The following is a 22795-nucleotide window of genomic DNA, read 5'->3' on the forward strand; positions in this document are numbered from 1 at the left end:
CTTTCTCTGCCCTCTGTAGAAGAAACAGTTTGTGTGAAGGCTGTAAGGCTTGGAGAGGTTTTGGCTATTTTGACGACTGGAAGGTGGGCCATATGAGTGTGACTGAAGCTTAGTGGAAGACATATGGTGTGGAATGACCCGGGGGAAGGACTGCATCACAGCAAGGTTTTTATTTTAACCACGCGTTGACTTTTATTCTAAGAGCCACGGGAAGCTATTTAAAAGGGTTTTAAGAAGAGGCTACGCTTGGCCGGGCGCGGTGGCTGACGCCTGTAATCCCAGCACTTTGGGAGGCCGAGGCGGGCGTATCACGAGGTCAGGAGATCGAGATCATCCTGGCTAACACAGTGAAACCCCGTCTCTACTAAAAATACAAAAAATTAGCCGAGCGTAGTGGCGTGCGCCTGTAGTCCTAGCTACTCGGGAGGCTGAGGCAGGAGAATGGCGTGAACCCGGGAGGCGGAGCTTGCAGTGAGCCGAGATTGCGCCACTGCACTCCAGCCTGGGCGACAGAGCCAGACTCCGTCTTAAAAAAAAAAAAAAAGAGGCTACGCTTTAGGAGGCCGAGGCGGGCGGATCGCCTGAGGTCAGAAGTTCAAGACCAGCCTAACCAACATGGCGAAACCCCATCTCTACTAAAAATACAAAAAAATTAGCCTGGCGTGGTGGTGGACGCCTGTAATCCCAACTACTCCGGAGCCTTAGACAGGAGAATCGCTTGAACCTGGGAGGCGGAGGTTGCAGTAAGCCGAGATCGCGCCGTTGCACTCCAGCCTGGGCGACACAGTGAGACTCTGTCTCGCAAAAAAAAAAAGAAAAAAGAAGAGGCTAATGATTAAATGTTGATGTTCTAAAAGTTGACTCTGGCTGCTGCGTGTTGGTGGATGGGGGGAATAAAGTGGGATACCAGTAATAGCGATTGTAATTTGTTACGGGGCATGTGGACAGTTCTTTTGGGAAGCTTTTCTTAAGGAAAGTAGGGCTAGTGAAAGTTTTGTTTATACTTAAAATGTTTTTAAAAAAATTTTTTTTTTAAATTTGTGGAGTCAGGGTCTCACTCTTGCCAAGGCTGGAGTGCAGTGGCACAATCATAGCTCACTGCAGCCTCAACCCTCTTGGGCTCAAGCGATCCTCCCTCCTCAGCCCCCCTCCCCAATGCTTCCTGCCCTCCAGGAGCTGGGACCACAGGCAGCTAATTATTTCCTATTTTTTTGTAGAGACATCACCCAGGCTGGTCTCGAACCCCTGGCCTCAAGTGAACCTCCCTCTTCAGCCCCGCAAAGTGCTGAGATTACAGGTGTGAGTCACCGTGTCTGGCCTATACTTTTATTTTGAAATATAGATTCATTGGAAGTTGCAAAAATAGTACAGGCCAAGCATGGTGACTCAGGCCTGTAATCCCAGTGCTTTGGGAGGCTGAGGCAGGAGGATCACTTGAGCCCAGGAGTTTGAGACCAGCCTGGGCAAAATATAAGATCCCACCTCTACAAAATAAAAAATAAAAATAAATAAACAGTGCAAAGAGATCCCATGTATACCCTTCACCCCATTTACCCCAATGGAAACATATAACTATAGTACAATATCAAAACCAGGAAATTGATATTGGCAAAATCCATGGGCATTGTTCAGCTTTCATCAGTTTTACATGTATTCGTGTGTGTGTGTGTGTGTGTGTGTGTGTGTGTGTAGTTCTATGCAGTTTAATCATATGTATTAATTTGTGTAACTACCACCTCAATTAAGATACGAAAATGTGGCCAGGCATGCTGGCTCATGCCTATAATCCCAGCACTTTGGGAGGCTGAGGTGGGGCTTCATTGAACTATTTTGTCTAACTTTGTGTAGGTATGAACTTTTCCATGAAAAGCTTAAGAAAATTATCTGTTAAACCATTGGTGTTGAGATTAAGTGAGTTGTAGAGAAAGATGTCCCTTTCAGCCTCCGTGGTTAGCTTGGCCTGCAACTGTCCTCCGGTATCATCTATGACTATTGTTCTGTTCATCTTTCTCCATAGTGGATGCTTGGAGATTTGTGCTTTAGTTTGTGAAACATATTTCAATGATTTTGTGTCACTGGATAAAACAGTGATTCTTCAGATTTGAGGAGGGGGAGTGAAGGGTGGCACATGTAGTTGGAAAAAGCATATTCAGTATGATAGTTTTATGTTTGAAAATAATACTTTATTGATGGTTGTAATATAATCTGCAAAGACAATATCTTGGCTGGGAATCTGTACCAAGGTAATAATTCTAAGTGGAAGGTCTACCTTCCCCAAAGCTTTTGTGTTATAATTATCAAAAGGCAGCAAGGGGCCAGGCGCAGTGGCTCACGCCTGTATTCCCAGCATTTTGGGAGGCCGAGGCGGGTGGATCACCTGAGGTCAGGAGTTTGAGACCAGCCTGGCCAACATGGTGAAACCTCGTCTCTAGTAAAAATACAAAAACTAGCCCAGCGTGGTGGTGTTCGCCTATAATATCAGCTACTAGGGAGGCTGAGGCAGGAGAATCGCTTGAACCTGGGAGTGGGAGGTTGCAGTGAGCTAAGATCATGCTGCTACACTCTAGCCCTGGCAATAGAGTGAGACCCTGACTACAAAATTTTTTTTAAAAAACATTTTCAGTATAAACAAAACTTTCACCAGCCCTGCTTTTCTTTCCTTAAGAAAAGCTTCCCAAAAGAACTGTCTACATGCCCCACAACAAATCACAATCACTATTACACTGGTGTCCCACTCTACTCCCCGCATCCACCAACATGCAGCAGCCAGAGTCAGCTTTTAGAACATCAACATTTAATCACTAGTCTCCATCTAAAAAAAAAAAACCCAAAAAACAAAAACAAAAAAACCCCAAAAAAACAAAAGGCAGCAAGGATGAGAAACATTATTATGTAAGTCAAGACCACCCCTGTAAGGGCCAAGGTTATGCTACCTTTTACAGAAAAGTGAGGCTTGAAGGCAAAACATAGCATCATAGTTGAACTTGAAAGTAAGAAAGGAAAACAGTATGAAAGATGTCTCCCTTATACACACACTGCAATGTAATTGATACAGATATCAACTTGATAAATTAAAAAAATACAGCTGGGCGCAGTGGTTCACGCCTGTAATCCCAGCACTTTGGGAGGCCGAGGTGGGCGGATCACGAGGTCAAGAGATCGAGACAATCCTGGCCAACGTGGTGAAACCCCGTCTCTACTAAAATTACAAAAATTAGCTGGGCGTGGTGGCGCGCACCTGTAGTCCCAGCTACTTGGGAGGCTGAGGCAGGAGAATTGCTTGAACCCGGGAGCTGGAGGTTGCAGTGAGCCGAGATTATGCCACTGCACTCCAGCCTGGTGACAGAGCCAGACTCCGTCTCACCAAAACAAACAAACAAACAAACCAAAAAACCAAAAAAAAAACAGTCAGTCAAAACAGTCAGTTCTCGTTTTTGTGGGTTCTACATCTGCAGATTCAACCAACTATGGACCAAAATATTTGGAAAAAAACAGCAAAAAATAACACAGAATTTTTTTTTTTTTTTTTTTTTGAGACGGAGTCTCGCTCTGTCGCCCAGGCTGGAGTGCAGTGGCGCAATCTCGGCTCACTGCAAGCTCTGCTTCCCAGGTTCACGCCATTCTCCTGCCTCAGCCTCCTGAGTAGCTGGGACTACAGGCACTTGCCACCGCGCCCAGCTAATTTTTTGTATTTTTAGTAGAGACGGGGTTTCACCGTGTTAGCCAGGAGGGTCTCGATCTCCTGACCTCGTGATCTGCCCGTCTCGGCCTCCCAAAGTGCTGGGATTACAGGCGTGAGCCACCGTGCCCGGCAATAACACAGAATTTAAAATACAGTATAACAACTATTCACATAGCATTTACATGGTATTATGTACTGTAAGTGATCCAGAGATGACTTAAAGTATATTGGAGAATGTGTGTAGATTATATGCAAATACTGTGCCATTTCATATACAAGACTTGAACATATGTATGTGGATTTTGGTATCCATGGGAGTCCTGAAACCAATCCCCTGTGGGTATTGAAATATGATTAAGTAATACACATACAAATATCTTAAGTATTTGTAAATGTTTTGAACACCTACCTTAGTGGAAAATTATAGAGGTTTTGAAAAATAAAAAGCCTATCTTAATAGTTATTCTTCTGTAATTCTTAACAGCCAGGATATTTTAGAATCCATAAAACATCTGTTTATTGTGAAAGTCGCGTAAATAGTCAATGGCTGTAAATCAGTGTAAGTAGCTAGTGGAATGTGAATGCTTTACCTTTTATCTACTGAACTTATGTTTTTTAAAAACCTGCTTAAAAGCTTGGACTTCCAAATACACTCTGATCATATTAGTAATTTTTTAGTTGACCACTGTAAGCATTTGCCAATAACTAGTATTAATGTAGTGGACCCAGAATCCCATTTTACTTGTGCTGCTCTTGTTATACCCTCTCTTTTTAAAAGTGGGCATCATTCACCAACCTTGACAACCATTTTATCCAATCTAAAGCTGCTGCAGGAGAACCACCTGCTGAGCATCACCTGGAGGTTCTCCCTGTTCAAGTATGAGGCTTATGCTCTGACAGAGGGAACTTTATCCACTTACGACCCCCAAATTAATTTAAGATGCAGGATTTGATTATCAAGCTTACGTGTTAGTTCCTAGTTGTTTAGGATCTGTTTCTGCTTCCAGATACAGCCAGAGATGTGGTAACAATTCTAATCAAATTGATGTACTTTGCTAAGGATTTTGAAATTGAAACTTAGATCACTTTTCAAAGAAAGGGCCTAATCTCTGAAATTTCCCTCTGTCTTCTGTTCCTATAACATCCGTATATGTTGGCTATCAGGTCAGTGTTAAAGGTAATCTTTTAAGCTTTGAATTGCAGATTTATATAAATTATACATGCTTGTTCTAAATTTTTTTTTTTTTTTTGAGACAGAGTCTCGCCCTCTCGCCCAGCCTGGAGTGCAGTGGTGCAATCTTGGCTCACTGCAAGCTCTACCTCCCGGGTTCACGCCATTCTCCTGCCTCAGCCTCCTGAGTAGCTGGGACTACAGGCAACTGCCACCACGCCTGGCTAATTTTTTGTATTTTTAGTAGAGATGGGGTTTCACCGTGTTAGTCAGGATGGTCTCAATCTCCTGGCCTCGTGATCCGCCCGCCTTGGCCTCCCAAAGTGCTGGGATTACAGGCGTGAGCCACCACACCCAGCCCTAATTTTGTAAATGGTTGTATAATCAGGATTTGCCATGGCAAAGATTGTGGTTCCTAAGCCCGTTTCTGGACCAATTATTGCCCCAAGATTTATTTTCTCAGAGTTGTTTACTTCTCAAAGAAAAACATGTAAAAATTCTTGCACACTAAAGTGTTAAAGCTTTAATGTATTAACACATTGTCAAGAATACTACATTGGAATTTTAAAAGGATGGGTAGTAGAATCATGACTATGCTTAACATAAAGTATAGTCATGCACCGCATAAGAACATTTTGGTCAACCGCAGACTGCATGTACAGTGGTGATACCAAAGATTATAATACCATATTTTTTCTGTACCTTTTTATATTTACACATTTTTAGATGCACAGATACTTACCATTGTGTTACAGTTGCCTGCAGTATTCAGTATAGTAGCCTGCTGTACAGGCTTGTAATCTAGGAGCAATAGGCTATACCATATAGCCTAGGTGTACAGTAAGCTATATCATCTAGGTTTGTGTGAGTACATTCTATGCTGTTTGCACAATGAAATCGCCTAGCAATGCATTTCTTGGAACCTATCCCTATAGTTAAGCAATGTATGACTGCAATCACTTATGTAACCAGCCCGGCTGCCATGCTATGGAGATATAGAGCAGATTGGGCAACCAGCTATCCTGCCTGCCAGTAAGCTGTAGTTGATTATACTACTGACCAGCGATGCATATAACTTTTGAGGTCTTTTTTTTTTTTTTTTTTTAATGCATATAACTTTTTTTTTTTTTTGACACAGGATCTGGCTCTGTCTCCCAGGCTGGAGTGCAGTGGCATGACCTCGGCTCATTGCAACCTCCGCCTCCCAGGTTCATGCGATTCTCCAGCCTTAGCCTCCCGAGTAGTTGGGATTACAGGTGCCCGCCGCCACACCCAGCTAATTTTTGTATTTTTAGTAAAGATGGGGTTTTACCTTGTTGGCCGGGCTGGTCTTGAACTCCTAACCTCAAGTGATCCACCCGCCTTGGCCTCTCAAAGTGCTGGGATTACAGGCATGAGCCATCACACTCAGCCTTGATTAGTATAACTTTTAAGGGTTTTTTTTTTTTATACATGTGAAACCAAATAGCACAGGCCCCAATACATTTTTTTTTTTTTTTTTTTGAAATGGAGGCTTGCTCTGTTGCCAGGCTGGAGTGCAGTGGCGTGATCTCGGCTCACTGCAACCTCTGCTTCCCAGGTTCAAGTGATTCTTCTGCCTCAGCCTCCCGAGTAGCTGGGATACAGGCGTGTGCCACCACGCCCAGCTAATTTTTGTATTTTTAGTAGAGATGGGGTTTCACCATGTTGGCCAGGATGGTCTTGATCTCTTGACCTCGTGATTTCTCCGCCTTGGCCTCCCAAAGTGCTGGGATTACAGGCATGAGCCACCGTGACCGGATGCCCAATACATTTTAATGATTACAAATTAATGGTTTAATTATCCGTTGATGATGAAAATTATGCATGTGAAGTTTGGCGAGGTCTACTATAAATATGCATTACTTTAAAGATGACTTTCTTTTGAAGCTCGTTTGATATAGTCATTGTTGGTGGCGGAATTGTGGGACTTGCCTCTGCCAGAGCACTCATCCTGCGACATCCATCACTTTCTATTGGTGTTCTGGAAAAGGAGAAAGATTTAGGTATGTATATAATCAATGTTGTTATTTGGGCTTACTTGGGCATCTGCTCATTTTGTCTGTTGTGAATCTTTCATGCTGAATGCCAGTGTTAGTATCTTAGTTTGTGTTCTGAAAGCAGAGTGTGGGACAAGGACATGGCTATAGGTTATTTATTTGAGAGGTTAAAGCAGAGTGTGGGACAAGGAGGATGTGTCTATAGGTTATTTATTTGAGAGGTTATCTCAGGAAACAGGAGTGAGGGGGTGAGGAAAGTAAGACAGGGAAGGAGGAAGAGACATGAGAACACATCAAGATTGTGGCTGTGAGCTTGATTCCACCGGAACCTCTGAGGAGCAATATAATATTTCCCAGGATTGTGCTCACTTTATCCATCAGCTCCTGTCCCTGTTGGTTGAGGATTGCTGCTAGTGATGTTGAGCACCCCGTGCTCTTCTCTAAAAAAGTTACCAGAGGCCCCAAGGCAGAGTACAAAGAGCCCTAGGGGGCCCTTGAAGTGGTTTGCTGGTAATGAGAGGTGAGTTTGTGCACAAAACTTGTAGTTGAAATCAGAGATGGGCTGGAGGGATGTGACATGGATACCAGGGATGGCTGTTAGAGGAAGTTACCAGTGATCTGAACAAATTCAGGCAGAATTTTACATGATGTGGTCTCTAATAGCTTCAACTATAAGTTTGTTCTCTTACCTCTTATGTTTTGTACGAATCATGTACTTACTCTTACCCTGTTTCTCTTGTTCTGTAGCTGTTCACCAGACTGGACATAACAGTGGTGTCATACATAGTGGAATTTATTATAAACCTGAGTCTCTGAAAGCCAAATTATGTGTACAAGGTGCAGCTCTCCTCTATGAATACTGTCAGCAAAAGGGAATTTCCTACAAGCAGTGTGGCAAGGTATGGCAGTTTACTAGAGCCTTGACTAATTTCCAACTGGCATTTTCTTAGTGATGTTTAATATTACATTTTTTAAAAATGTATTTTTTTTGTATCTATGTAATTTTTCAAATCTAATCTTAGAGAATAACTAAAAAAAGATGGTGTGACTTTATGTAATTTTCTAAATAAAAGTTTTATTGACATATAATTTATGCACCATACAATTCACCCTTTTAAAGTGCACAGATCAATTTTTAGTATATTTACAGAGCTGAGCAATCATCACCACTATCTAATTTTAGGCTTTTTCATCACCCCAAAAAGAAACCCCATACCCATTAGCAGTCACTCCCCATTTCCACCTCCCCCGATGCCCTAGCAACCACTAGTATTCTTTCTGTCTTTGTGGATTTGCCTGTTCTGCACTTTTCATATAAATAGATTCGTATACTATGTGGTCTTTTGTGACTGGCTTCTTTCACTTAGCATAATGTTGTCAAAGTTCATCCATGTTGTAGCATGAATCAGTACTTCATTCCTTTTATGGCTGAACAATATTCCATTGTATGGATATACCACATTTTATTTGTTCATCAGTTGATAGACATACGGATTGTTTCCACTTTTTGGCTATTATGGATAATGCTGCTGTCAACATTCATGTATAAGTTTATTTGTGAACATATGTTTTCATTTATATTGGGTATATACCTGGGAGTGGAATTGCTGGATTGTCAGGGTAACTCCATGTTTAACATTTTGAGGAACTGCCAGATTGTTTTCCAAAGCTCTGTACTATTTTACATTCCCACCAGTAATTAATAAGGATTCCAATTTTTCATGTTCTTGCCAACATCTATTTTGGTTTGTCTTTTTTATTTTAGCCATCCTAGTGGAAGTTTTGATTTTCAGTTCCCTAGTGATAATGATGTTGAGTGTCTTTTATTTTTTCCTTTTTAGAAAATAGTTCTTGAGCCCAAGTGTTTGAGACCAGCTGGGGCAACATAGTGAGACCCATCTCTACAAAAAATTTAAAAAGTTAGCCGGGTGTGGTGGTGCACAACTATAGTCCCAGCTACTTGGGAGGCTGAGGTGGGAGGACTGCTTGAGCCTGGGAGATCGAGGCTGTAATGATCCATGATTATGCCACTGCACTTCAGCCTGGGCGACAGAGTGAGACCTTGTCTCAAAAAAATTAAAATTATTATTTTTTAACTTTATTTCTTATTTAAAAGTTGAGACAGGATCTTGCTGGTCTCAAACTCCTGGCTTCAAGCACTCCTCCTGCCTTGGCCTCCTAAAGTGCTGGGATTACAGATGTGAGCCACTGTGCCTGGCTTAAAATTATTTTTTAATTGACAAAAATTGTGTATATTTATCATGTACAACATGTTGTTTTGAAGTATGTATATGTTGTGGGCCGGGCAGGGTGGCTCACGCCTGTAATCCCAGCACTTTGGGAGGCTGAGGCAGGCAGATCACTTGAGGTCAGGAGTTCGAGACCAGCCTGGCCAACATGGTGAAACCCCATCTCTACTAAAAATATAAAAATTAGCCAGGTGTGGTGGCACACGCCTGTAATGCCAGCTACTCGGGAGGCTGAGGCATGAGAATTGCTTGACCCTGGGAGGTGGAGGTTGCAGTGAGCCGAGACCACACCACTGAATTCCAGCCTGGGCAACAGAGTCTCAAGAAGTATGTGTACATTGTGGAATGGCTAAATCAAGCTCACCAACATATGCATTACCTTTCATACTTATTTTTTTTTTATGATGCAAACACAAATCTACTCTCTGAGCAGCCTTCAAGAATATAATACATTATTAACTATAGTCAACATTTTGTGTAATAGATATCCTGAACTTATTCCCCTTAACTGAAATTTTCTGTCCTTTAACAAATATCTTTCCACACCACCCCTGCCTCCCTGCCACCCCAGCCCCTGGTAACCATCATTCCACTCTCTACCTCTGTGAGTTCAACTTTTTGAGATTCTACATATAAATGAGATCATGCAGTATTTATCTTTCTGTGCTTGGTTTATGTCACCTAAGATAATGTCCTCCAGGTTCATCTCTGTTGTCATTTGTGGCATGGACCATTTGTGACAATAGAGATGAACATGGAGGATATTATCTTAAGTATTTCTCATTATCTTAAAGATTTTCTCCTTTTTTAAGGCTGACTGGTATTTTGTTATGTATCCGCCTGAACTGGCCTCCCACAGTGTTGGGATTACAGGTCTGAGTCACCACGCCTGGCCTGATCATACGGTTTTTGTCCTTCATCTTGTTGATACGATGTGTCACATTGATTGATTTACATATGTTGAACCATCCTTTGCATCCCTGGGTTAAATCCCACTTGGTCATGATGAATGATCTTTTTAATGTGTTGTTGAATTTGGTTTGCTAGTATTTTGTTAAGGATTTTTGTATAGTGTTCATCAGGGATATTGGCCTATAGTTTTCATTTTTTTGATGTGTCTTTGTCTGGTTTTGGTATCAGGGTAATACCAGCCTCATGGAATGTGTTTGGAAATATTTCCTCCTCTATTTTATGGAATAGTTTGAGTAGGGTTTGGTATTAGTTCTTCTTTAAATGTTTGGTAAAATTTAGCAGTGAAGCCATCAGGTTCTGGGCTTTTCTTTACTGGGAGACTTTTTATTATGGCTTCGATCTTATTGCTTGTTATTGGTTTGTTCAGGTTTTGGATTTCTTCATGGTTCAATCTTGGTAGGTTGTATGTGTCCAGGAATTTATTCATTTATTCTAAGTTTTCTAATTTATTGGCATATATAGTTGGTCATAGTAGCCTTTAACAATTTTTTGAATTACTGTGGTATTGGTTGTAATGTCTCTTTTTTCATCTCTGATTTTATTTATCCAGGTCTTCTCTTTTTCTTAGTCTGGCTAAAGGTTTGTCAATTCTATTTATCTTTTCAAAAAACCAACCTTTCATTAATCTTTTGTATTGTTTTCTTTGTTTCAATTTCATTTATTTCTGCTCTAATCTTTATTATTTCTTTTCTTCTACTAATTCTGACTTTGGTGTGCTCTTGCTTTTCTAGTTTTTTAAGATGCAGTGTTAGATTATATGAAGTTCTTCTACTTTTTTGATGTAGGTGCTTATAGCTATAAACTTTCCTCTTAGTACGGCTTTTGCTATTTCCCATAGGTTTTGGTATGTTGTGTTTCTATTTTCATTTGTTTCAACAGATTTTTAAATTTCCTTCTTAATTTCTTCATTGGCCCACTGGTCATTTAGAAGCGTATTGGTTTTGTTTGCTTGTTTGTTTTTTTTTTGAGATAGAGTCTCTCTCTCACCCAGGCTGGAATATAGTGGCACTGTCACAGATCACTGCAGCCTTGACCTCCCAGGCTCAAACAGTTGTCCCACTGGTCGGGCGTGGTGGCTCGCACCTGTAATCCCAGCACTTTGGGAGGCTGAGGCAGGGGATCACCTGAGGTCAGGAGTTTGAGACCAGCCTGACCAATGTGGAGAAACCCCGTCTCTACTAAAAATACAAAATTAGCTGGGTGTGGTGGCGCATGCCTGTAATCCCAGCTACTCGGGAGGCTGAGGCAGGATAATTGCTAGAACCTGGGAGGCAGAGGTTGTAGTGAGCTGAGATCGCGCCATTGTACTCCAGCCAGGGCAACAAGAGCGAAACTCTGTCTCAAAAAAAAAAAAGTCCTCCCACCTCAACCTCTGGAGTAATGGGGATCACAGGTGTACCACCATGCCTGGCTAATTTTTTTTTTTTTTTTGAGACGGAGTCTTGCTGTCACCCAGCCTGGAGTGCAATGGTGCCATCTCAGCTCACTGCAACCTCCACCTCCTGGGTTCAAGCAATTCTCCAGCCTCAGCCTCCCAAGTCGCTGGGACTACAGGCGCACGCCACCATGCCTGGCTAATTTTTGTATTTTTAGTAGAGATGTGGTTTCACCATGTTAACTAGGCTGGTCTTAAACTACTGACTTCAAGTGATCTACCTGCCCAAATTGCTGGGATTACAGGCATGAGTCACCATGCCCAATCGTTTTGTTGTTGTTATTCTTTTTGTTTTTTTGGTTTTTTTTTTGAGTTAGGATCTCCCTCCATTGCTCAAGTTGGTCTCAAACTCCTGGACTCAAGTGCTCAAGTGATCCTCTCACCTTGGCCACCCAAAGTGTTGAGATTACAGGTGTGAACCACCGTGCCTGGCCAGCAGCATATTGTTTAATTTCCGTGTGTTTATATAGTTTCCAAAATTCCTCTTGTTATTGATTTCTAGTTTCATTCCATTGCGGTCAGAGAATATACTTGATATAATTTCATTTAAAAAAATTTTTAAAGACCTGTTTTGTGGCCCAACATATTGGTCTATCCTTGAGAGTGATCCATGTGCTGGGGAGAAGAATATATATATTCTGTAGCTGTTGGATGAAACTCAATAAATATCTATTAGGTCCATTTGGTTTGTAGTGCTCAGTAGTTTATTCTTTGTGATGCTTTTGTGAGGAGAATTGTTTTCCTAATTTCATTTTTTATAATTCATTGCTAATGCATAGAATATGATTGATTTCTGTATGTTGATTTTTTTAATCCAGTGACCTTTCTAAACTCATTTTGTTCTAATTGTGTGTGTGTGTGTGTGTGTGTGTGTGTGTGTGTCTGTGTCTGTCTGTCTATGAATTCCTTAGGCTTTACTATATGCAGGATCATGTCATCTGCAAATAAGTTAGTTTTACTTCTTTTCCAATTTAGATGTCTTTTAACTACTTATTCTGCTTGCCTGATTTCCACGGGTGGAAGCTCCAATACGGTGTTGAACAGAAGTAGTAAAAGTGGACCTTCTTGAATTGTTCTTGATCTAATGGAGAAAGCATTCAATCTTTTACCCTTAAGTATGATGTTAGCTGTGGATTCCCTTTATCAGATTAAGGAAGTTCCTTTCTATTCCTAGTTTGTTGAGTGTTTTCTATCATGAAAAGGTGTTGAATTTTCTCAAATGCCTTTTCTGCTTCTATCAAGGTGATCATGTGGTTTTTATCCTTGATTCTATTAATGTAGTGTATTAATACATTTTTGGATGTTAAGTTGATTTTACATTCCTGTGATAAATCCCTCTTGGTCATGGTGTAAAATCCTCTCTATATGTTGCTGCATTCAGTTTGTTAGTATTTTGTTCAGGGTTTTGCATTAATATTTTTAAGGGATATTGGTTTGCAGTTTCTTATGATATCTGGTTTTGTTAAAAGGCAAAATATTTTTTCTTTCTGAAGAGAAACCAGAGCACTGGTTTTAGTATCAAACTAATATTGGCCTCACAGAATTAGTTGGGAAGTGATTCTTACTCTTCTGTTTTTTGGAAGAGTTTATGAAGAATTAGTATTAATTTTTTTTTTTAATATCTGGTAACATTCGTGAATAAAGCCTCTGGGCCTGGGCTTTTTTTTTTTTTTTTTAATGTGGGAAGCTTTCAATCACTTCATGTGTTATAGGTTTATTAAGTTTTTCTTCTCAAATCAGTGTCAGAAGTTTGTGTCTTTCTAATAATTTGTTCATTTCATCTAGATTTTCTAATTCGTTGCCATACAGTTGTTCATAGTATTCTTTTATAAGTCCTTTTATTTCTGCAGTGTTGGTAGTCATGTCCTTTCTTCATATAAGTTGTTTTTTTTTTTTTTTTTGGAGACAGGGTCTCACTGTCACCCAGGATGGAGTGCAGTGGTGCAATCTCGGCTCTCTGTGGCCTTGACCTCCTGAGCTCAAGTGATCCTCCCACCTCAGCCCGCTAGTAGTTGGGACTACAGGTGCACACCACCACACTCAGCTAATTTTTTGTATTTTTTTATAGAGACAGATTTTGCTATGTTGCCCAGGCTGTTCTCGAACTCCTGAGCTCAAGCGATCCACCAGCATCAGCTTCCCAGAGTGCTAGGATTACAGGCATGAGCCACCGTGCCTGGCCCTTACAATTTTTAAGAATAAAAGCTCATTGTCACCATTGAAGATGCTATGAGGCTGGGTGTGGTGGCTCACGCCTGTAATCCTAGCACTTGGGAGGCCAAAGTGGGTGGACCACCTGAGGTCAGGAGTTCTGGCCAACATGGTGAAATCCTGTTTCTACTGAAAATACAAAAATTAGCTGGGCATGGTGGCAGGCGTCTGTAATCCCAGCTACTTGGGAGGCTGAGGCAGGAGAATTGTTTGAACCCGGGACGGAGAGGTTACAGTGAGCCAAGATCCCGCCATTGCACTCCAGCCTGGGTGACAAGAGTGAAAGTAAAAAAAAAAAGATGTTATGAAAAAAAATTGTAGGGCTGGACTCATATGCCTGTAATCCTAGCACTTTGGGAGGCTGAGGTGGGCAGATTGCTTGAGCCCAGGAGTTTGAAACCAGTCTGGGCAATGTGGTAAAACGCTGTCTGTACTAAAAAAAAAAAAAAAAAAAAAAATTAGCCGAGTGTGGTGGCACATGCCTGTAGTCCCAGCTTCTAGGGAGGCTGAGGTGGGAGAATCACCTGAGCTCGGGAAGTCGAGGCTGCAGGGAGTCATGACTGGGCCACTGCACTATAGCCTGAGCAATGGGAGTGAGACCTTGTCTCAAATAAATAAATAAATAGAAATTTTAAAAATAGATACAATTTTTTTTAAGAGACAGAGTCTTGTCCTGTTGCCCAGGCTGAAGTGCAGTGGCACAATCACAGCTCACTGCAGTCTTGAACTCCTGGGCTCAAGTGGTCTTCTTGCCTCAGCCTTTGAAGTAGCTTGGATTATAGACATGAGCCCCTGTGCATGGCCACATTTTAAAAAACAATTCAGTAAAATGGGCCTGACATAAGTGAAAAAGGCAAGATATAAAAGTCTAGTTACAGTTTTTATTACGAATTGTAAGAATTCTTTACATATTCTAAATACTAGACCTTTATCAGCTACATGACTTACAAATATTTTTTCTCATTGTGTGGGTTGTCTTTTCACTTACTTGATAGAGTCCTTTACTTCCACTTCTGTTTTTAAGGTAATTACTTATTGATTTAAATAGCCTTTATACCTTGATTAAAAGTGTCACCTCATGAAATTCTGTTGCCTCTTTGGTATGAAATAATGACTTGTGAATTCTAATATACCTTTGAATATGCACCTGTGTTTTCCTTTGCCCCTTTCCTTAAGTAAGGAAGAAACTGTACCTCAAACAGATATTTTTCCCATAAATAAATAGAAAAGAAATAAGTTGATTAATTCGCTGTTTTTCCCCCTGCAACAGAATGTTTTGTAAATACTTTATAATATATTCCAAAAATAAAAGGGATTGTTTTGTCAGTTATATTCCATCACATTCAATACCAGTTGTCTTTCTGATGTGCTGATATTTTACATTTTCCTGAAGAAATAAGAAGGCCATTCTGTTTTGGGGGGGTAAAAAAAGTATAAAGTCCAACAACTTATGCTTCTCTCCCTTCTGGGATTGAGAATGTGGTAGTGATGAGTTGCTTATGGCCAAGATGCACATAGAGACTATGATAACAGAAGTGGAAATTGAGGCTACATTTCATTTTTAGGGAAAATTTGTTTTAATGCCATTTTCTTAAGACAGCTTTTCTTGGTGGAGGAAGAAAATAGTCATGAAGAAAGGAAGAATTGGATATGTGAAGAAAAAATAATTTTAAAAAATTCACCTCTTTTGGGTCATACAATAGTTGATTATTTTCCATTGACTTCATCTTTCATCGCTGATGATACATTCACCTCTATCCATGCTCCTTACCTTTTTTTTTTTTTTTGAAGCTTATAGTAGCTGTTGAACAAGAAGAAATCCCCAGACTTCAGGCCCTTTATGAGAGAGGCCTCCAGAATGGTGTCCGGGGCCTGAGGCTGATCCAGCAGGAGGATATAAAAAAGAAGGAGCCATATTGTAGGGTAAGTGATTAACCAGCTTCAAAGGGATGTTTTTATGTAGGGCTTAGTCCTGTGACATGGAGGCTGAGGGTGAGTGTATAGGAGACAGGAATAATATAAAATCAGTTAGATAATCCTGTCACAGAAATAGTGAAGTGACAGACACAAGAGGGCATTGCCACAAACTCTGGACACCTGATTTCTTTCTCTGTGAGAAAATACCAGGTCTGACCAACATGAAGACAGGAGGAGGCCTGAGAACACATGGCATGTTTGGAAAACACTGAGCAGTGAGGTATGGTTGGGAGCATTGGGTATATAGGGAAAGATAAGAGATAAGACTGAAAAGGCAGGGTTAGGCCCACATAAAGGGCTTGGCATTCATGCTAATAACATTGAAGTTTATCCAGTAAGCACAGGGAACCATTGAACATTTTTGGAGGAAGGCAGCTGTAGTGTCTGATCTATATGATAGGCAGATAAGGCTGGCATGAGTTTGATCCTCCTACCTCGACCTTCCAAACTGCTGGGATTGCAGCATTTCACTTTCTTAATATTGTCTTCAGATTAACAGAAATTCTTAATCTTAATGTTACCAATTTATGCATATGTTTTTTTTATGGTTAGTGTTTTTTGCGCTCTAGTTAAATTTTCTGGATGCATTCAAAGACTTGGTAAGGAAAATAAAATAGAAAAAAAAAAGAGAAATCTTTGCCTAGCCCAAGGTATAGAAGATATTCTATGTGTTTTTCTAAAAGTTTTATTGTTTTATGTTTCACATTTAGATCTGCAGTCCATTTGGAATTGATTTTTATATATGGTATAAGTTAGGGGTCAAGGTATATTTTTTCCCCAAACAGATATCCGGTTGAGTCAGTATCACTTATCAAAAAACCATTATTTTCCCACTGTGCTGCAGTATTGCCTTTATGATATCAGGTATGTGGCGGGTCTATGTCTGGACTCCATTCTGTTCCATTGCCTCTTCTGTGCTACTACCATAATGTTTAATTATAATAGCCGTTTTTTTTAATGGGTTCTCACTGTGTCACCCAGGCTAGAGTGCAGTGACGTGAGCACAGCTCCCCATGACCAGCTAATTTTAAAATGTTTGAAGAGACAGAGTCTCACCATATTGCCTAGGCTGGTCTCGAACTCCTGGGCTTGAGTGATCCACCTGCCTTGGCCTCCCAAAGTGCGAGGAATACAAGCATGAGCTATAGTAGCTTGGCCTTTAGTAGCTTTTACTGCAACCTCCATCTCCTGGGTTCAAGCAATTCTCCTGCCTCGGCCTCTCCAGTAGCTGCGATTACAGGCACCCGCCACCACGCCTGGCTAACTTTTGTATTTTTATTTATTTATTTTTTTTGAGATGGAGTTTCACTCTTGTTGCCAGGATGGAATGCAATGGCGAAATCTCAGGTCACCGCAACCTTTGCCTCCCGGGTTCAAGTGATTTTCCTGCGTCAGCCTCCTGAGTAGCTGGGATTACAGACATGCGCCACCATGCCCGGCTAATTTTGTATTTTTAGTATAGACAAGGTTTCTCCACGTTGGTCAGGCTGGTCTTGAATTCCCGACCTCAGGTGATCCTCCAGCCTTGGCCTCCCAAAGTTCTGGGATTACAGGCATGAGCGCCTGGCCCTATAGTAGCTTTTTAATAGGCCTGAATATCTGGTAGAGTAAGGCCTTCAGTTTTTTTCTTCAACATTGTCTTGGCTATTCTTGGATCTTTACATTTCTACATAAATTTTGGAGTTAATTTGCTAGACTCCACAAGATAACCTGTTACGATTTTGATTGAGATTGCACTGAATCTGTATGTCTGCGTGGAGACAATTTACATCTTTGTAGTATGGAGTCTTCCAATCCTTGAACTTCATATATCCCTCCCTTTGTCTGGATCTGTTTTAATTTATTACATTATGTATTATAATTTTCAGTATGGAAGTCTTGCGTGGCATGTCTCTTATATCTAAAAAGAATTTGCATTTGATGTTTTCTGATACTCTCATTAATAGTATTGTTATTTAAAGTTCACTTTTTATTTGTTTGTTGCAGGTATGTGGAAATATAATTGATTTCTGACCTTGTATCCAACTTACTGGTTAAATTCACTTATTGGTTCTAAATAATTTGTCTAGAAATTCTTTTGGATTTTTTATACCCAGACATTTTATCCGCAAATAATAACTGTTTTATTTCTTCTTTTCTAATTCATATACTTGGTTGATCCAACGTTTAATCCTAGTTTGTATAGTTTTATATGTGTTTTTTGTTTGTTTTTTGTTTATTTTTACAAGCTGCTTCATCCTTTCTGCAAAAAGACAAGATAGAAATTTATTTTTTCAAGTCCAGGAAAAATAAAAGCTTAAAGGAAAAAAATGTATTTTTTCCCTTTATCTCTAGTTGTAAAGTTAAAGTTGGGTCAAAATATGCAAGATTTTCTGAATTCATGTAAAGCTCTTAAGACGCTGATAGTATCCAGGAATCTAAATACTGTTGAATGAGTTCTTCTGCAGAGGTTATAGCATCTTCGTCTCCGGCAAGCCACCTATTCCTTTCCTGGCACCCAGTCAGGATGATCAAACTATTTTGCTTGTGGGATACACTAGATCTTGTTACTTCCCTTTTCTCTCCTCAAATATTTCTTATCTCTCTGAGATAGTGAATTAGTGACTGTTTTTTTTAAGTAGAATACTTTCATTGACCATCTTATTTTGGCCACCTGCGTATTTCACACTCTGAGCAAATTCTAAATGGTCAAAGTCAAGATTGGCAAATTCTGTCCTGTGGACCAAATTCATCCTGCCACCTGTTTTTGTATGGCCTGAAAGCTAAAAATGTTTTTTGTTTGTTTGTGTTTTGTTTTGTTTTGAGACAGAGTCTCACTCTGTCACCGAAGCTGGAGTGCAGTGGCACGATTTCGGCTCACTGCAACCTCGCCTCCCTGGGTCCAGCGATTCTCCTGCCTCAGGTTCCCAAGTGGCTGGGATTACAGGCACATGTCACCACGCCTGGCTAATTTTTGTATTTTTAGTAGAAACAGGGTTTCACCATATTGGCCAGGCTGGTCTCAAACTCCTGACCTCGTGATCTGCCTGCCTTGGCCTCCCAAAGTGCTGAGATTATAGGCGTGAGCCACCGTGCCCGGCCATGCTAAAAATGTTTTTTAACATTTTAAGTGTGTTAAAAAAAATTAAAAGAACATTATTTTGTGATGAATTAAAATTATATGAAATTCAGGCGTGGTGGCATGTGCCTGTAGTCCCAGCCACTTGGTAGGCTGAGGCAGGAGAATTGCTTGAACCCGGGAGGTGGAGGTTGCAGTGGGTGGAGATTGGGCCACTGCACTCAAGCCTGGGCAACAGAGCGAGACTCCATCTCAAAAAATATATATATATGAAATTCAAATTTCAATGTCCATAAAGTTTTATTGAAATACAACCGCAAATATTCAGTTATGTATTGTCTGTAGCTGTTTTTATGCCAAACAGCCCCCTTGAGTAGTTGCAACAGAGATCATAAGCCTAGATAGTCAAAAATATTTACTCTCTGTCTCTTATAAAAAAGGTTGTCTACCCGTGATCTAAATAGCAGGTAGCTACTGAAGGACTTGAGCAGAACACTGACAGGCAAAATGTACTAATTTAGGAAAGTTAATCGAATTTGAATACGTAAGATGGAACTGGACATGGGGAGAGGAGAACCAAAGCCAGTTATTGTTATTTTTTAATTATCTGATTCCAGTAATTCTCAGACTTAAGGGAGTTTTTTTTTTTTTTTTTTTTTTGAGACGGAGTCTTGCTCTGTCACCCAGGCTGGAGTGCAGTGGCGCGATCTCGACTCACTGCAAGCTCCGACTCCTGGGTTCACACCATTCTCCTGCCTCAGCCTCCAGAGTAGCTGGGACTATAGGCACCCGCCACCACGCCTGGCTAATTTCTTTGTATTTTTAGTAGAGACGGGATTTCATCATGTTAGCCAGGATGGTCTTGATCTCCTGACCTCGTGATCCGCCCACCTCAGCCTCCCAAAGTGCTAAGATTACAGGCGTGAGCCACCATGCCCAGCCGACTTAAGGGAGTTTTGACATATTATTAGTTTATCTTGCTGTATCCTTCAACTTTTTAAAATTAACTTGGATCTAGCATAAGATGAGCAGTATAATGTAGCTGTTGATAAGTCAGACAGACATAAGCTCAAGTCTCACACCTGCCTCTTTAATGGCTATTAACATTGAATGGGTTATAATCTTTCTAATCCTCAGACTCCTCATTTGTAAAGTGGAGATTGTTTTGAGAATTAAATGAAATACTATGTATAAGGCATTTGGCTTATGTTAATCCCTTAAGAAATGGTAGATTTTGTTATATGCTTATTTAAACAATCCTAGTAAATTCAAATTGGTTTTGTTTGAAATATTTGAGGACTTTTCAGTTTTGCTTTCTTCAGCTTTTTTCTGCCTATAAAGCCAACCTCCTCTGGTCAGCTCATTAGAGTGCTCTTTCTAAATCTTTGAATGAGGTGCTCCCTGAATCATGAATTGCTAATAAAGCTAATTAGATCTTTAAACTAAATTTGTTGTAATTTTGTCTTTTAACACACTCAATGGTTTTGTAACGCACTGTGTAGATAAGAAACAGGATAATAGATTATCCTGTTAAGATAATTAAGAATATTTAATTATGTATATTCTTCCCCCAGTTTATATTTCTGCTTTTCTTGATGTGTTACATTTAATTTATTATTTTATTCTGTTTATTTTCTTTAAGGCACATCAATCTTTTTTAGAGTGAGATAGCCTATTTTAAAACAATAGAGAGATCCTAGCATATTATAAAACTAGGGTTGTGAATAACTGATATAAGGGCTGGTTGTTTAGACTGATGTTATGCTTCAAGGAAAAAAATGCTAATATTAAAATTAAGAAATTAAGAGGCTGTTATATATGTGGGAGCAGAGAGTATATGGGAAATCTCTGTACTTTTTGCTCAATTTTCCTGTGAACTTAAAACTGCTCTTAAAAAAGAGTCTACTTAAAAAATTTAGATTAAATCCACTTCCTGTTTCTTATCTTTACAGGGCATTACAAAACTTTTGAGTGTGTTAAAAGACAAAATTACAACAGATTTAAAGACCAAATTAGCTTTTTTAGTGGTTCATGAATCAAGGAGCATTTCATTCAAAGATTTAGAAAAGGCACTCTGATGAGCTGACCAGAGGAGGTTGGCTTTATAGACAGAAAAGGGCTGAAGAAAGCAGAAACAGAGAACAAAAAGCAGATTGGTTGTTTCAAAGTTACTTGCCTTATAAGGTTAAAACAGAGGCCAGGCGCAGTGGCTCATGCCTGTAATCCCAGCACTTGGGGAGGCCGAGGTGGGCGGATCATCTGAGGTCAGGAGTTCAAGATCAGCCTGAACAATATGGTGAAACCCCATCTCTACTAAAAATACAAGAATTAGCCGGGCATGGTGGCGCATGCCTGTAATACCAGCTACTCAGGAGGCTGAGGCAGGAGAATCGCTTGAACCAGGGAGGCGGAAGTTGCGGTGAGCTGAGATCGTGCCATTGGACTCCAAAAAAACCAAAGAAGACTTCCTTATCAAGCTGGCTAAAACCACCCTGTTTGTGAACTTGGCTATTAGTTATTTCTTCTGATTTCTTAGAAGGTCATATAAACAACTTGGTTTCCGTCTGGTGAGGAGGAATTTTAGCATGAGTGACTCCATTTTGGTTTGGTCTGTAGAGGTCTAATACAGAAGCTCAGTGTAAAACAACAGCTTCCTATACATGTTATTAAACATGTCCTTCCCAAAAATAGACTAACTCTATTGCTATTTCATAGCTTTATATGATTTTGATGGAATTCGATTGTGAAACTAATATATCAGAATCTCACATATTTTCAAAAAGCTGGAAAAAAGGATTTTGAATTTTTACAACACAAAGAAATTATAAATGTTTGAGGTGATTGATATACTAATTACCCTGATTTGATCATTATACATTATATACACATACTGAAATATCATTGTGTTCCATAAATATATACAACTATTGGCTGAGCGCGGTGGCTCATGCTTGTAATCCCAGTACTTTGAATCTGAGTGGCTAAGGTGGGTGAATCATTTGAGGTCAGGAGTTCGAGACCAGCCTGGCAAATGTGGTTAAACCCCATCTCTACTAAAAATACAAAAAATAGCCAGGCATGCTTTTGGATACCTGTAGTTCCAGCTACTTGGGAGGCTGAGGCCGGAGAATCGCTTGAACCTGGGAAGCAGAGGTTGCAGTGAGCCAAGATCACACCACTGCACTCCAGCGTGGGCAACAGAGCAAGACTCTGTCTCAAAAAACAAAAAAAAAAATAAAAATATAAAAATATAATTATTATGTGTCAACTAAAAATAAAAGTTTCAAAAATTTTTTAAAAAGACTTTCATTGATGTGCTCCTATCAAGTATTACCTTGAAGAATAAAAGAATTGATAACCTCCTTCAAAAGGACATGCCAATTTTTAACACCTTTTAATTTTTATTTGCTTATGAAAAGTCTTTCAAATGTAAGATGGGTATCAAAAAGAAAAAAAAAGTACATTGGAGCTGCTGGCCCCATTATAGATTTGGTCATGAAAATAATTTAATTGTAGAGTTTGAAAAACAGGATTACTGGTATCCTAGTGGTACTGAAATTTGGAGAATTGGTCTATATGATTGTTGCCTGTTGTGTATCCTTGTTAAGGCTTTAAAGTTAGAAAAAAATTGGAAGAGGAACCCATGATTTTTTATATTATGCGATACCAAAAAGTTATGGATGAGTCTGGATATTGTTCTCTGTACCTGATGATGTGACCATCACAGGTCCTTGGAATGAGGTCAGTGAGATGTGTGTGCATAGGTAATGAAATTATATGTATTACACATATTTTTGTGTCTTATAAATGAAGAAACTGTTACTTTCCCAGGGTCACACAGCTCCCAAAGAGTTCCCCACCCCAAGATCTGACTCAGAACTGGTATTTTTTTCTGTTTGGTTCAACCAAAGGTTTTTTGATTACTATGTGCCAAACACTATGTCAGGCACTGTAGATAGATAAGAAGATGAATAAGGCGTGGCTGTCAACTTGAAGGAGGTTGTAGTGTAAAAGAAGATATA

General features: G+C 40.0%; 1 protein-coding gene across 10 annotated transcripts in view; it reads left to right on the plus strand.

Annotated features, from left to right (window-relative positions):
• L2HGDH (L-2-hydroxyglutarate dehydrogenase) overlaps nt 1-22795 on the plus strand; it is a 66918-nt gene that overhangs the window by 1186 nt on the left and 42937 nt on the right. For 7 of the 10 annotated variants that reach the window (XM_055289439.2, XM_063644596.1, XM_063644595.1 and 4 more), the window contains exons 2-4: nt 6762-6877; nt 7619-7770; nt 15530-15661. In XM_055289439.2, coding sequence (XP_055145414.1) covers nt 6762-6877; nt 7619-7770; nt 15530-15661 — 400 coding nt within the window. Of the gene's footprint in view, nt 1-19; nt 166-6761; nt 6878-7618; nt 7771-15529; nt 15662-22795 lie in introns of all 10 variants that reach the window. The other 3 variants (XM_063644594.1, XM_055289440.2, XM_063644597.1) reach the window with 2 other exon arrangements.

This window comes from Symphalangus syndactylus, chromosome 8 (assembly GCF_028878055.3).
Source record: "Symphalangus syndactylus isolate Jambi chromosome 8, NHGRI_mSymSyn1-v2.1_pri, whole genome shotgun sequence".
NCBI lineage: Eukaryota > Metazoa > Chordata > Mammalia > Primates > Hylobatidae > Symphalangus > Symphalangus syndactylus.